Genomic DNA, 14750 nt, shown 5'->3' with positions numbered 1-14750 from the left:
TCTTTAGATCGAAGATTTTCATTCAAATAGAAGATTGAATGTTCTCCACGTGTCTGGGTGGGTTCTCTCCGGGTTCTCCGGCTTCCTCCCGCCACCTAAAACATGGGACTTCTAAGGCAAATTTGCTAAGCGAAGATTGTCCGTAGGTGTGAGTATGTGTCTGTCTATGTGTGGCCCTGCGATGAACTGGCGGCTTGTCCGGGGTGTACCCCTCCTCTCGCCCGGAGACTGCTGGGACAGGCGCCTTTAGATCCCGTGACCCAAGATTTCAGTTTAAGCGGTTAAGAATACGAATAAATGGAAGATCTCATTTCTTTGCCTGGAACAAATCCCTTCTGAAATTCCCTCGTTGCCATCACGCTGTATAAAGTCTAAGCCTTGTGTATTTCTCGTTAAGGGTCAGAAGCAGTATTGACCATTTCCCTTCCTCTGCACAGTGATGTTGTTTTAAACCCAGTTAACCAGAGATTGATCTGAAAGAACAGGCGCATTTGGGGACTGCCCATCCATCTCAGGGGCTCAAAGGGCTGTTTTCTCCTGGTCCTGTCACCGTTGATGAATCCCTGCTAGAGACTCCGTTGGGCAGGGCACTGCCTCCTTTCAGGATTGTTGCATTTGCCTTCTCTTTCTCTGATTTCTATCACAATGAAAGACTTTTTATTATGCTTTAACCTTTTGTACATGTGGCCGATTATTCTCGTTTTTTGTTTGTTTGTAGTGGGTGGACCCCAGAATGCTGGAGCAATTCATTATCTTTGCTACTATTTTCAAGTCATCTCCGACAACATCCTCATGTTTTCCGAAGCTGAAAGTCTGGGTGTTCCTCAGGAGGATAGGTTTGCCTTTGCACTAGTTTATTTCTAAGAATAGAGCCAATCAAAGAGCACTTTATCTTCCACATGGCCACAAACTGAGCGGATTAATCTTTTACTGCCTTTAGGGGAATTCGCGAGGTTATGATCCTATGATGGATGCCATCAGATAAACTTGGATTGCTACATAATGAACATGTCCTTGTTTTAGGCTGCTGGTGTGCTTGGTGGGCTGGCTATGCATCATTTTCCTTCTGATGCTGACAACATGACATTCCCAGAAGACAGTATAGACTAATTGTGTTTGAGCAAAAAAGACAAATTAAGTAATTCATGCGCACCTATTGTGGGGAAGGATGGGGATATCGAACCTGTGAGGAAACTAAATACTGCACCACCAGCCTTTCAGAAGAACTCCAAAGCGAAGTGTTGCCAGAATTGGATCCGTGACATTGTGCATGACCACAGTAGACACGTTAAAGCCACCCCAGCAGTTTGCCAGCTGATTTCCTCACTCTTACAACGACTCTCTCTTTCTATCACTTTCTGTACTTTTGTGTTAATCTTTAGTTTAGTTTATTTGTTTGTTTCAAGCAGAATAAAAATAAATAAAAATAAAATAAATAATACCTTTTTGTGTACAAGAAACCATATTTCGACCAAAGAAACAAAAACCCAATAAATATGTCCAAAACAAATGCCAAAGGTCATGTACACAAAAATAACAAATAATACGTTATATAGTGCTTGAAAAGGAGTGGGAAGAAGAAAACTTATTCAATCCCACCCCCATAATACAGCTAAAAGTTTATATCTGTTGGAATACTAATAATGGAAAAAAACAAACAAAACAATCTTTATTTCTCATCGGCCGTTTCTAGTGTCCCTCCCCCTCTCGACCACCAGTTGAATTAGTGGCCACTGACATTCACTGGAATCCTAGACTAATATTCCAGATGGTGATGACATGAACTGGCCCACACACACACACTCTCTCTCTCACACACACACACACACACACACACACACACACACACACACACACACACCTCACAGTATTGTCTGTGGTAAATTATATCTACACTAAACTAAAAGATCTAGATCTTCCACTATATAAAAATAAACATTGTTGTTTGTTAGGTTTCCAGGGTCAAAATATTAGGATGTAATGGTGAATTAATAAGTTGACAAAAATGCCCCAGGTGCAATGATACAAGACTTGATGACCTCCTGGTACATGTTGTACTATAAAGCTTGTTACAGGATTTTGCTTTGACAGATTGACCTTTTTCCTGATTGTTCAGGTTCCAGTCAAGTGATTTCTAAATGATAACTATGACTTGCTATGAAGGATGTGCACGAGAGACTGTTTAATTTAGCAAAATAAAATCCTATATGATGATTTTTGTTTATCATGTCATAAAATGTTGTATTCCAATATATAACTGCGTTTTAAGTTGTTGTACGAACCTTAAAGTTTCAAGAACACAGTGGTCCCATCATCGGCCAGGCCCTAATGGACTGTTATGTTACATTCAATGTAACTCTGTATATTTTTGACTGCCTTGCAACAGCTTTTAAGAAGAGGAAGAACCTGACTGCTGATCTGACAAATATAATAATGTTAAAAGATCAGCCGCAGCTGTCTTGAATTTATAGGCATATTCCAAGTTACTGCATTCCTGTGTAGTTCCACATTGAGTTAAACTTGAGTTAAGGTCAAAACCTCTATCTCTCTTGAGCACTCAATCACACACACACATGTTCACGCACACACACACACACACACACACACACACCAAACTCCCCCTCTCCTCAACTAATAAATAATTATCCTTTTGTGTGATGTGGATTTGTTCCAAGGCCATGCAGTTTTTCTAAGCTGTGTTTTTTTTTAGCAAAACAGAACTTGTTCAAATGCGGGAATATTCTGACCACATTTGCTGCGTGTTTTTATCATTTTTACATTTTTTGAAACATTTTTGGCTCATTTCTATATCAAATATTTGAGATTTAATCAGCACTTATTTTTTTTCAAACATGTCACTGGGGGAAAAGATGCCTGATATATTGAATAAAAGCCCTCCAAACTCTGTAAAAGAGACCAGAATTTGTAAAACAAACATGAATCTGAAGAGTCAGATAACATGAGTGTTTGAGTAGGCAACATTGTTCAGATAAAAAAAATCAGCTTCGCACTTTGTCAAATAGCATCGCTTTTATGGATTAATTGAACTGTCTATCCATACTCAAAATTATTAAATGCTATTTTAAATATGTTTGAAGATGGAACTCTGAATGAGGGAGATTTTCACCAACTGCTCGTTAACTTTCTTATTCATTCAACCGTTCCAGACTCCCAGCACCATTTCTCACTTTCCGAACATTTACACAGAAAACATCTCGACTGTTCACAATATGAAGAATGACTGAACTTGCATGAAGAATGAAGAGCAGCACTCTCACATGCAAATTAGTCAGAAACTACTCAGAAGTGCAGTCTGTGCTGGCCAGGCCAAAATAAGGGAGTCATCTTCTTCTCAGCCTACCGCGCTCCTCCCCCTGTTCAATGAGTTATGCTGTATTTGAGCCTTCAGGAGAGTAAGGCTGGTCAGACGTTATAGAGACGGAGAGACAAGGCACTGCTACCCGATCCGAACCCGCTGTAGGGACCCAGAGAGCCTGAGATCTGGCATTCAGAGTGTCATCATCATCATTGCTCATTCATTTATTTTCCTTACTCATTTAATTGCTTGAGATACGAAAGATGGCCCCTTTTATGTTTTGAGTCCTCTGATGTGTGGATCCGGAGCATTCCCCTTAATGCTCACTATTTCTCCGGCTAGACTTTGCGTCTAACTTTAAGAAGATTACCACCCTGTGACTTTTTAATTTCCCATCGGCACCTTCTTCTGGAATACCATCCCTCCTTCTTTGGACTGCCTTGCCTGCCGTTACCAATGCTGACTGAGCCATATGGAGCCATGTCCATGGGGTCAGATGTTCGAGATCTGACCCTCTTATCTCCAGCACCCCCTGTCCCTTCCATACCGGGAGCCGGCGGTGGCTGTGGGATGTCTGTTGGTGGCGGACAGTGGACTCAACTCCTGGACCTCCACCCAGGTTCTCCCTACAACTCCTTGCCCTCCCACCACTCCCTCATCAAGCAGGAACCAAGTTGGGGGACTACCGACCCAGTCGATGACCCTCACTGTGGGCACGGGGCATTCACGGTACACTTCTCGGGCCAGTTGAAGGGATCAGGCCCCTGTCGAGTTGGGGCATTTGGAGAGCCAACTACAAGTCACCCAAGGGTGTTTCCCAATGGGACCTGCCTGCCTGGCTGTATGGACAGTTCTCCACCACCCAGGAACCAGGGTAAGCATGATCAGTACCCCCCCCCTTTCCCCCGATCAATTAAACCTGGTGTTTTATTACATGTCCTGCCGTATGTGTTCCTGATGTACATTCATGCTCAGCGGTTGTCGACAGTGTTGTGTCTGAGCAGGATGTTATGTGCTGTACCGGGTCAGTCTGTCCCCTTTCAGGAATAGATTTGACAGCTTCTCGGTAAATGTCTGTCAAGGATCTATAACAATTCCTTTCCAGCGGTGTTTGCAGCGTCTTCCATCAAACATGCATGTTTGACATCCAGTCGCTGACTTGAGTCACAAGAGCTGTTGTAGTGCCAGTATGTTGAATTTATTTTTCACAATAGACAGTTAGGGCAATCATTTATGAACGTTCTCCAGGTCTTATTTCTACACCCCCCCCCCCCCCTTCCATTTTGGAAATGAATTTCCCATAATCTGAAATTTTTCAGAACAAGCATATAATTTTTAAGATTCACTTTCAATGTATTTTATAATACAGCCTAAAAAGCAACTAATTAATTGGGTCAATATAAAGCCACACAGTGTTGGTGCTTTGTACTTTACTCCAGATAAGAAGGTAACGTTGTTTTGACTGTTTATTCTATTTATTGTAATTTCTGGGGTTTTAGTGCATGAAAAGTTTGCTAATTGCAGTAGCCATTTAAATGGCCTGTTGCAGTGAACGCCACACAAGAAACTTAATCCAACGTCATTCTAAGAATTCTTTTCTGCTTGAGAAGTTACTGGTGCGTACAAATATTGAATGTCAAAACATTAAAAAAAGTAATTGAAAATTTTATCAAACATATTGGGTTACATATACCTTAAGTAGAATTCCTGAGGCAAAAGCGATGAGCTTTGAATCGTAAACTTGATTTACGTTGCTTTTGGGATACTTTAATCCTGGTAGCGCTGCACAAAACAGGAAAGAGGGATTTATACCGTTATTTGTCTGGAATCTTAATCTGGAACTATAAACTTGACTCATGTCCATTTGAGGCTCTTAACCTATAGTTTTGCGGTTTAACCGTTATGACCCTGTCAGTGGGATTTTCAGCGTCAGTATGAGCATTTCAGGGGAAAGTAGCTTTTGATGAAGTCACATATTCTTAGGATTTAAGTCAAACTGTCATGTGAGTCATTTTCCTCTGAAACTTTTTGACATCCATCTCAAGCCTGACAGAGGATAAAGCAGCCTGTAAACTCAATTTAATTCGCTTGCATGATCATTTTATGTAGCTTTATGGAATTTAGCATAAATTAAGTCCATCTTTTCTTACGTGACTTGATTTACGTGATTTGCGTCCCTAAAATCGTAATTAATTTAACATGCATGCAGTTCTCATGTGTCATTTCTCCTTTTTATTTATTGCTGCGCATAGTCCACAGTAGCTCACTACAGGTGATCTCTGGTGCATTTTCCAAATTTATTTTTCCACCTGCCATAAATATTGTGACCACGAGGCCAAAGATAGTTACAGAGAAAAGAGGATTTATTAGCTTGATGAATATCTCTTTGTGTTCAGGCTGCCAGAGTCTAAAAGCCAATTCCACAAGACTGACCAGTTACTGGAGACCTTTTTGCAAAGCTATCGAATTATAAAATTATTTATGAGATGGTAATCTAATGAATTGACCAGACAAATAAGATATTTTTAAAATTCTCATTGCTTCTCTTTTGGCTTTCTCTTTTCAGGCTTTGGAGTCATGGGCTTAGACAACAACCCCAACTATGGACACACTCCGTCTCATCACCCCTCTCAGCTCGCCAGCCTGTCCTTCAAACACGAGGACACGCTGTCACCGACAAACAACATAGGTATCCATCTGCACGCTGACGGGCTTTCACTAAATTGACTCGCAGACTGAGGAGCTGTCATGTCACAGGAAGTCAGTTTTCACATCACAACAGCATTGCTATTATCCTTTATCCTTGACCTCGCTTTGCATCTATCTGCAAACACACACACATGGGTAAACACATCCTCTGTCGCGCCCTTTAAGCACGCGTATGGTTAATGACTATGGAAACGATAACTTGAGGAAACAACTTCGTGGAGCTCTGACAGGATGTCAAAATCTGCCAGGGGACCAATATACTAAATGAAGCAAAACCACCGGCGTTTCAGATCGACCCGCTCTCTCTCTCTCTCTCTCTCTCCGTGAGAAGAAAAGCTGCATGTCTATGAAGACACGCGTGTGCAATAGTGTTTTATAGGTGCTCTTGTGTTTTCTGTTCCAATGAAGGGAGCGTGGAATAATAACATTTACAAAGAAGGTCTTGGGAAATGTTTCAGTCTTAGAAAATAGGAAACTGCTGAAGGCAAATTTGAATGACTGGAAATAAAAAGGAACTTTTTTTATTTAATTTTTTTTGCCAAAGATCAGCACTTCAAGCCTCTCAAATAAGAACAGCCGCCTACTTTCCAAGTTTTCTATGATTGATAAATAACATTGTGTGTCTGCATCTGGGAAAATGCATCTTGCTGAATATTTTTGTATGTTTAATGGTAAAAAACAGTTAATGTTGGCTGAAAAACAGATAGAGCAGGTGAGTTGATAATAACAACTCTATTTTGAAGACATTTTTGTATATTTTGATTTTCAGTTGACCAGCAGTACGCCGCTCCTCCCGCCATGTTTGGCTGTCATAATTCTTCAGAGTCCTGTCCGAGCAGCCAGGCTCTGCTCCTGAGGAACTACAACAGGTAAAATCATTCGCTCCTGAACGCACCACACGCTCTGCTACTCTACCCAAAGGTTTCTTGCCCAACATTTATTATGAGATATATTCCACTAACACCACTTGCTGGCAAGTCGTAGGAGCGTGAACTCTCTCTCATCCTGCACTGAGCCCAGTTTCGGCCTCTGCGCTGTGCGAACTGGGACTCTTCATTTGTTCCGAGGTTAAGTGCTGCCCACTGGCGCTCAGCAGGCCAAAACAAACAGCCAGTGATCTACTGCTGATGTGTCCACCCTGAGGAGGAACGAGGAGAAAGGGAAAAAAGACAAGTTCAGTAAAAGTGAAATTTGAGTGGGAGGCGGTTTCGATGACGGGAAGCTGCTTATTTTAACCGGTGAATGTTTTTTCAACTTGTCTTCATTTTGAAGCTGACGGTCTCAAAAGGAGAATTTAGAACCAAATCCTCTGGATGCTGCCCTGCAGATGTTGTTTAAAAAAAGTAACATGTGCAATCCAAATGGTGAAAGAGCCGTTGATAAGCAAAGGGAAGGCTTCACTGTTTTCACGGCTCATGACACGAATTGGAAACCCTCAAACAAAGGAGGCGTGCACGCACACACGCACACACGCACACACGAACACACACACACCCACACACACGTAGATATCAGTGAGTGTTTCCACAGTTTGACATAGCTCACTGCTGATTAGTGAACCATCACGATCCTTCCCTCAAGGTCTTCTCAAGGAATGCCGTCCAGAATTCCCCCGAAACCGGTTTCTGTCTTTAATGATACTGAGGACAGAGTGATGTCATGCACTGGTCCGTGGTGTACTAGGCACGGAGGCTCTCACCCCCACAGAGTGCACAACTGCATCTCAAGTTTGCATTACTGTGAAATGAGTGTGTGTGTGCGTGTGCGTTTGAGAGAGTGTGTGTTTGGGTGTGTGTGTACGTGCACTAGCATGCTCTGCCAAGGTGAAGAATGGCTCAGAGGCCATGTTTTTTAATGAAGCCAGTGTGGTGGGTGGACAGGATGTGCTAATAAGTGAGCAGCACGGAGTTTCCCCCAGAATTAAGTGTCTTGATTTTCCAAGGGAGGAGACATGACAGGATGACTGCAAAGTATAATGAATATGTCTGCTTCCTAATTTTAGGATTTCCCAAGAAACAGCAAGTTAATAAATAAGGAAAAATAAAACAAGGAGTTGCCTTTTCCCCTTCATCTTTTGTAGCCATGGAGCTACGACTTTGCATCCACAACATTTCGATTTATCATTGCGGTAAATAAATTAACACAAATGAAAAAATGTTGATCGCTGTGTTATTTCTTTCACACAGTGATAACCTGTACCAAATGGCATCCCAGCTGGATTGTGTCGCATGGAATCCAATGAACACGCTGGCGTCTTCCATGAAGAGGTGAGCCTTGTTGCTGCCGCTGTGAAAATCGAGCATTGGAACATTTGACCATGTTGTAAAATGGCTTTATTGTGGGTTCACCTTTGACTATTTCTGATTAAAGGAACACAAATCTGGTATCTACCTTTTCTATCTATCCGTCAGGAATTTTCATTGTTTTATTCATGTATGATTTTGCTCCCGTCCAGCAACGGCCACTTGACCGGCTATGACAGCGACCCCGTGGCCCCGCCTCCCCCAGTGCTCGTCAGTCACCAGTATCACATACACACTCACAGTGTCTTCAGGGGCCTTCAGGTCAGTCGCATTTACCAAGCATTTGTACAAACTAATGCACGTCTACACTCACAGATGCCCAGTAAATAAATTTCCCTACCGTAAAGGCATCTGTCTTCTCCTTCCCCTTTCTTGAAGGATGTTCGCCGGGTGACTGGTATTGCTCCACCGGCCGTCAGGTCAGCAGAGGTCAATGAAAAGCGTCCATTTGTATGTGCTTATCCTGGTTGCAGCAAGAGATACTTCAAACTGTCACATCTCCAGATGCACGGCCGCAAACACACAGGTCAGATAATGACTCACCCCCCGACCCCACCCTGAGAATTTGTTGGAAACAAGTGATGACAAAAATGCCCTTAGCTTAGTAATGGTGTACGTGCAGCTTTGCGTGATGGTGTTGATGTGAGTGCTTTTCTTTTTCAGGAGAGAAGCCCTATCAGTGTGATTTTACAGACTGTGGTCGCAGATTCTCCCGCTCAGACCAGTTGAAGAGGCACCAGCGCCGACACACAGGTACACTGGGGTGGAGCTCCTTTCCACACCCCAATGAGGACACGGATCATGTCTGTTTGTAGCGGGAATGTTGTGACTATATGGGTACTGTTCCATTAAGAGTAATAAATAACACAAAGTAGAAAGTTTAGATATTGGTTCGAGTATTTTTATACTTAATTCATTTAGTATGATTTTTATTATTTATTATTTATTATTTATTATTTATTTATTATTTATTACTTGAATGAATGGATTTAGTATTTCTGAAACCTTCCCAAGGGGAAGAATATAAACTTTGATTCAGTAACTGAAAAATACCCAATATTGTCAAAACATTCTACAAATTAAGATTTTTAATTTAATTAATTTGTAGACGTGGTGTTTTGCCATTAGAATCCTGACCCCCGTTGTTTCTAATATGCTGTCTGGAGCCTCGGTTCCTCTTCTTACTTCAGTTTTTATGCCTCCATCATTGTAACAAAACTAAAATGATGAAATATTGCACAACAATGCCTCATATTTCCACCGAAACACAAACCCATGCAGCATCAAACTAATGCTCGCTGCTTGTTGCTGTTGTCTAATCCTTCAAAATCGTTTTAGATTTAGATGAGAAACTTTTGACCCTCTTATCTCTGCGTAGGAGTGAAACCCTTTGAATGCGAGACATGTCAGAGAAGGTTTTCACGGTCAGATCACCTTAAGACGCACACTCGGACTCATACAGGTAAAACAAGTGCGTATACCTTTATTTTCTACCTCTTTAGTCTTCCAGTGCCCCGCTTACTCTACCTGCCTTCTTCGAAGTTAATTCACCCTAAAGCAATAATCTCTCTCTGCCATTTCGCCCTGTGTACCCCCTCCTCCTCGTCAGGTGAGAAGCCCTTTACCTGCCGCTGGTCCAACTGTCAGAAGAAGTTTGCCCGCTCAGACGAGCTGATGCGCCACCACAGCATGCACCAGAGGAACCTGACCAAGCTGCAGCCTGCCATCTGAGCAGTGAGAGGAGGAGGAGGAGGAGGACGACAACCAAGAGGAAGGTGACAATATTGTGTGCCAGCTAGTGGAGAAAGCTGCTGGAGCCTGGTCAGCGGTTATGGTGGTGCCAGACTCGCTGAAGTGGGGGGGGGGGGGGCACAGATGATGCCTCCCTCAGCCAGCTGACGTTGAGCGACTCGGATGATCCTCAAGGCCTTCATGATGCACCTTGTTTTGGTTGTCAGACAGTAAAACCGGGAGGGTGCGACGCAGCAGTTATTCTGAGCTGGGAGGAAGAAGCTTTTTGTGATGTTAGCATGCTGTTTTGGATATTTTAGGATACTTGCACTGGCTTTCTTTGTGTGTGTGTGTGTGTGTGTGTGTGTGACTATGTGTGACGTTGAAATGTGCTGGACAATGTAACTGGATTTAAGAAATGGACAATGTATTTTTTTTCTGTGAACACAGAGAATCTTGTCCTCACAATATACCTGATAGGCAACAGATTGCTTTGTATATATGTGTGATGCATTTACTTACATATTTAGTCATTCATTTTGCATTTTTCGTATATTTTTGTATGTTTATAAAATGTTGATTTGCGTCCTTTTCCAGGCTCTGATTGTGTGTGTGTGTGACGTGTTTCGTTGAGGCTGCCTATGATATAATAACCAGAATTTCAGAGAGTTCCTTTTACAACCTCAAGGTGGCAGCATCAGCCTTTGCGGAGCAGCAGATGGAACCTGAGCTCTGAATGCTGGGCTGTGACTAAAGTCAGAGCTCAAACTGGTACATTCCATTCTTCACGAACTCCACATCCACTCATCCATCGGTCCTGTGCAGTACTGAGTGGACATCAGACATACGTCAGAATGAACACAAGTCACTGTGACGTTTGCGTGACGTCAGCTTGTGTGCGAGGCTATGACGGCTCGTCATTCAGCTGCAGTCTTGATGTTAATCAAATATGAGCAGCTGTCGCGTGGCTCTGCGTGCGTCACATAGCTGAAGCGTGGTTACGCACATCGGGGCCACAAAGCACACTCTCAAACGGAACACGCGTGCACACACACACACACCAGCCCCCTTGTTGCTCTTTCCTTTCCCACACCAGATCTTGACACACGCCGAATGAAGATTAAAAGGCCGCTCCTCTTCTTCAGGGGTCAGATACCGCTTATTTGAAGTGGTGATTCAGGTTGTTTTCCAATCCACTTAATGGCTGCTAGGTATCGTGTCTGTGTGATGTTCTGCCCCCCCTTCTGCTTCTTAATCCAATGCACTTTGATTAAGAAGCGCTTTGTCTTTGTTCTTTCTCTGCGGGGGGCGCCGGAAAGCGGAGGAAGATCAGAGGGACAGCGGAGTTGAACATTTTACGCACACCAGTTCATTCCCCATCGGAACCCGTCACGGGGAGGCTGTGAGAAGCGTGAAGAAGCCACGCTTCACTAGCCCTGCCAGCATCACCCCATTCACTCGGAGAGATGCTGACCTCGACCTCACATTTATCCACCTGATCTCCAGTCCTCGGCACAATTGAGGGAACCTTTCTGGGAAGGAAAGTGATCTTTACGCGTCCAATTTGGCCAAAATGCTACGAGAAACCTGAATGCACGAACACACTGACCCACACACGCATCCTCCCTTACGTGCATACCCCCACCAGATGCCCCCTCAGCTGTACTGCTGGCTGTTTGCCTCTAAGCAGTGTCAGTGTGCGTAATTGCAGGTGACGTTCACCCTATAGCACGCAGACATCTGTAGTATGGCAGACCTGCTAGCTTCTCAATCTCCTCATTATGTGACCTTCCAAAAGGATTCGTTGTGAACAAAACTGTGGTAACTTCACTGGCACAAGGAAAAGTGAAGAAGAAGCACAGTTCTCTGCACAGTTCACGAGGCTCATTGTTTCAGCCATATCATATATCACACGAAGAGTGAAAGCATTTTTCAATGCGAAAATCAGTTCAGTCCCAGGTGCATCCAGCATTGCCACTAAGCCCGGCTGTTGGCCAAAATGATGTTATTTAACCTCTGGGAGTTGTAAAGGTCAATGCGCATGCAGCACAGAGAGGCCTCTATGAGCCCAGAGGGATTGTTAACAAGGTCAAGGCCCCCTGGAGTCAAATTAATGGGGGTTACAAGAAGGATTGCATGCAAAGACAATGCTGAACCAACAGGAGGCGCTGTCAGGGTCCGTTCAAATGTTAAGTGAGGCATGTTTTCAGTTGCATTTCCAGACCCCCCCCCCCCTCCCCTCAGGCGAGCTCTCTTGAGCAGAGCTGCTGCTCCACAGTCGGAGGGGCCTCGGGGTTCTTGGGGGCATTCCCTGTGGTAAAGCAGAGCGCCTGAGGGGCTCCGGTGTGTAGGAGCTTTGGGAATGCATAGGCCTTGGGGGGCCTGGAGCTCAGATGGGGCCTGGAGGGTCTCACTCAGGGAGCAGAGATGGGGCAGATACAGAAAGACACCTTGAGACGAGTCTGTCAGATATGCAGGCAGCAGCCGGGAAGGTCCCATGAGGCTGCGCAGGCACACAAACACAAACGCACAAACACACACACGCGTGTATACTGTACTCCAAACCGATATGTGGGCCAGCAAATAGGGCCAGAGAGCTTTTTAACTACTCCCATCTTCCCTCAACCATCCTGCCTTTCATCTTCTCCACTTTTCTCCCTCCTGCTGTCTCATCTATTCCACTGTAAGATATTAATGCCTAACAGGATTAGATGTCTCTCTATCATGTGAGACACAAGATCACAAACCAACACGAAGCCCCCTGGGGAACAGTGGGACGAATGTAGGGATAAAGCAAGGCCTCCTTACCCTGCCACCCCCCCCCCCTCCCCGCCTCCCCCTTCTCCATCCCAAAGGTATCCAGATGCTGGGATATGGACCAGATAAAGGAAAGGGAAAAATGGAGCGAGAGAAAGATTTTGTCCAAAGATATCAGTCTCACTGGGATGGCATCGTCTCAATCCTCACTGCTGTCAACTCTAAAACATCTTCACTAAGGGCCACTTTGCTTATATTTTAATTAAAACTTGAAAAGTATCTCTTTGCACATTTCATATAAGATAAGCAGCAGTTTGTCAGAATGAGTGGGCGACTGAAGCAGCGAAGCAGCTGCGTGAAAGCTGTTTGAAACTGATTTTGAGTCATGCTGACCTCAGTTCAAAGGCCCCCCATTGCTCCAGTTACCAACTCACTCGGTTTATGGCTCCTAAATTGAAATCTATTGCTCTTTAAAGCCTTCTCTCTAATTGTGTAGTCATTAATGGCTGATTCCTTATCTGCGCTGCATTGATGGGTCGATAAAAACTCATGATGATAGATGAGAACAAGCGCCGTTGCAGCGAGGAAGGAGGCTGCGTCTCATTCCGTGTCGTCGCCACTTGGGGGAGTAGAGTTCTGCGATGCGAAAAAATGATGGGATAACCACGTTCTAAGAGAAGGCAAAAATAAATAAATACACAAATCTAATGAAAATGCTCCCTTTCTGGTTGGTAAATACAAAATGCTGTCGCCAATCAGCCTAATAATGAGATTTTCCTTTTCGCTATTATTATATAATGGATAGCAGTTATGAAAGTGTCAGAGCAGGATAGGTCAGGTCCCCGAAGATCATTACAAGCAACGCCCTGGGCAACAAAACCCCGGGGCAGAAGGAACAAACACAAGAGATAAAAGACAAAGAAGAGGGAGTGTAGATACATTCAAATGAAAATTGGGAATTGCGATGATAAGGGTCAGCTCAGTAGTGGCAACCTAAACATACCTTAATAGTGGCAGACATCGCTCTCAACACATTTCTACCCATTTCTCCATTAGAAGTTAGTCTGAGCCACTCGGGAGAACCGACAGCAGAAAATGCAGGTACGTTAATGGCGATGGAGATTGTTCCTCTTTTACAAGGCCTTACGTGCGGCTCTGCAGGCAGTGCGCAGGTTGCATCAAGTTAAAGTAACACGACTGTCCCTTCTCATTGGAAAGTAACAGTTATAATGAGTCAGCCTCTTTCCCCTTCATGTGGTTTAATATGACCCGCCTAGTAAAGCTCAGATCATCTTTTCTGTGGTTGAGAATTAATGAACCTGTGGTCTCGGGTTGTCTGCGCTTCAAAGTGGGATCAAAGAGGTCCACAGGAGTGACATTCATGTAGACTTTATTTAAAGGAATAATCAGTGTTGAACTGCTATTAAGATGCCCATCCTTTATTCAGTCAACATATCATCAAGTCTAATTTAGATATACCATAACATTTTGAGAGTGATCAGGATACCCATCTCGATACAAAAAAGACATATCTGGATTTTCCCATTTATTTATAATGGAGGCTTTAAAAAAAATGTGGAAAAAATATTAAATTTTAACATTGAAAACTCAATTTACAGATTTAAATATCAGTTAAAAATACACAAACTTCGATTCATTTTTACTTTTCTTAGTTGGTGTATAATGATACCAAGAACAATTTAGAACCTTTTGATGATCTGGATTAAGGAATTTTTAAATATACGACCGGGCCATTTATTTATTGTGCCTTGGTGGAGGTTTAAGCTTTTCTAGTTAAAAATAAAACCTTCATGTTTGGTAAAAGCACACAACAGCTCTCCTAACAGTCTCCGAGCTCAGTGACGAAGCAAAATCTCAACTGTTTGGGACATCATGTAATAAGCATGTGCAACTCAGAAAAGGTAGACATGTTA

General features: G+C 43.4%; 1 protein-coding gene across 1 annotated transcript; it reads left to right on the top strand.

The window, feature by feature from the left end:
- The first annotated feature begins 3772 nt into the window (after nt 1-3772).
- wt1b (WT1 transcription factor b) lies at nt 3773-10059 on the top strand. The gene is made up of 9 exons (XM_068746342.1): nt 3773-4190; nt 5883-6005; nt 6795-6894; nt 8212-8292; nt 8481-8589; nt 8707-8854; nt 8992-9081; nt 9707-9799; nt 9938-10059. The coding sequence occupies exons 1-9, from the start codon at nt 3773-3775 to the stop codon at nt 10057-10059; spliced, it is 1284 nt and encodes a 427-aa protein (XP_068602443.1).
- Nucleotides 10060-14750: the final 4691 nt, after the last annotated feature.

This window comes from Brachionichthys hirsutus, chromosome 1, assembly GCF_040956055.1.
Source record: "Brachionichthys hirsutus isolate HB-005 chromosome 1, CSIRO-AGI_Bhir_v1, whole genome shotgun sequence".
Lineage (NCBI taxonomy): Eukaryota > Metazoa > Chordata > Actinopteri > Lophiiformes > Brachionichthyidae > Brachionichthys > Brachionichthys hirsutus.
Note: the sequence above shows the minus strand (reverse complement) of the source record. Positions and strands in the feature narration are given on the sequence as shown.

Coding starts and splice junctions, on each gene's coding strand:
- wt1b (XM_068746342.1), top strand. CDS start 3,773: ATGCTGACTGAGCCATATGGAGCCATGTCCATGGGGTCAGATGTTCGA. Junction 4,191..5,882: donor TCCACCACCCAGGAACCAGG/GTAAGCATGATC, acceptor TTCTCTTTTCAG/GCTTTGGAGTCATGGGCTTA. Junction 9,800..9,937: donor GACTCATACAGGTAAAACAA/GTGCGTATACCT, acceptor CCTCCTCGTCAG/GTGAGAAGCCCTTTACCTGC.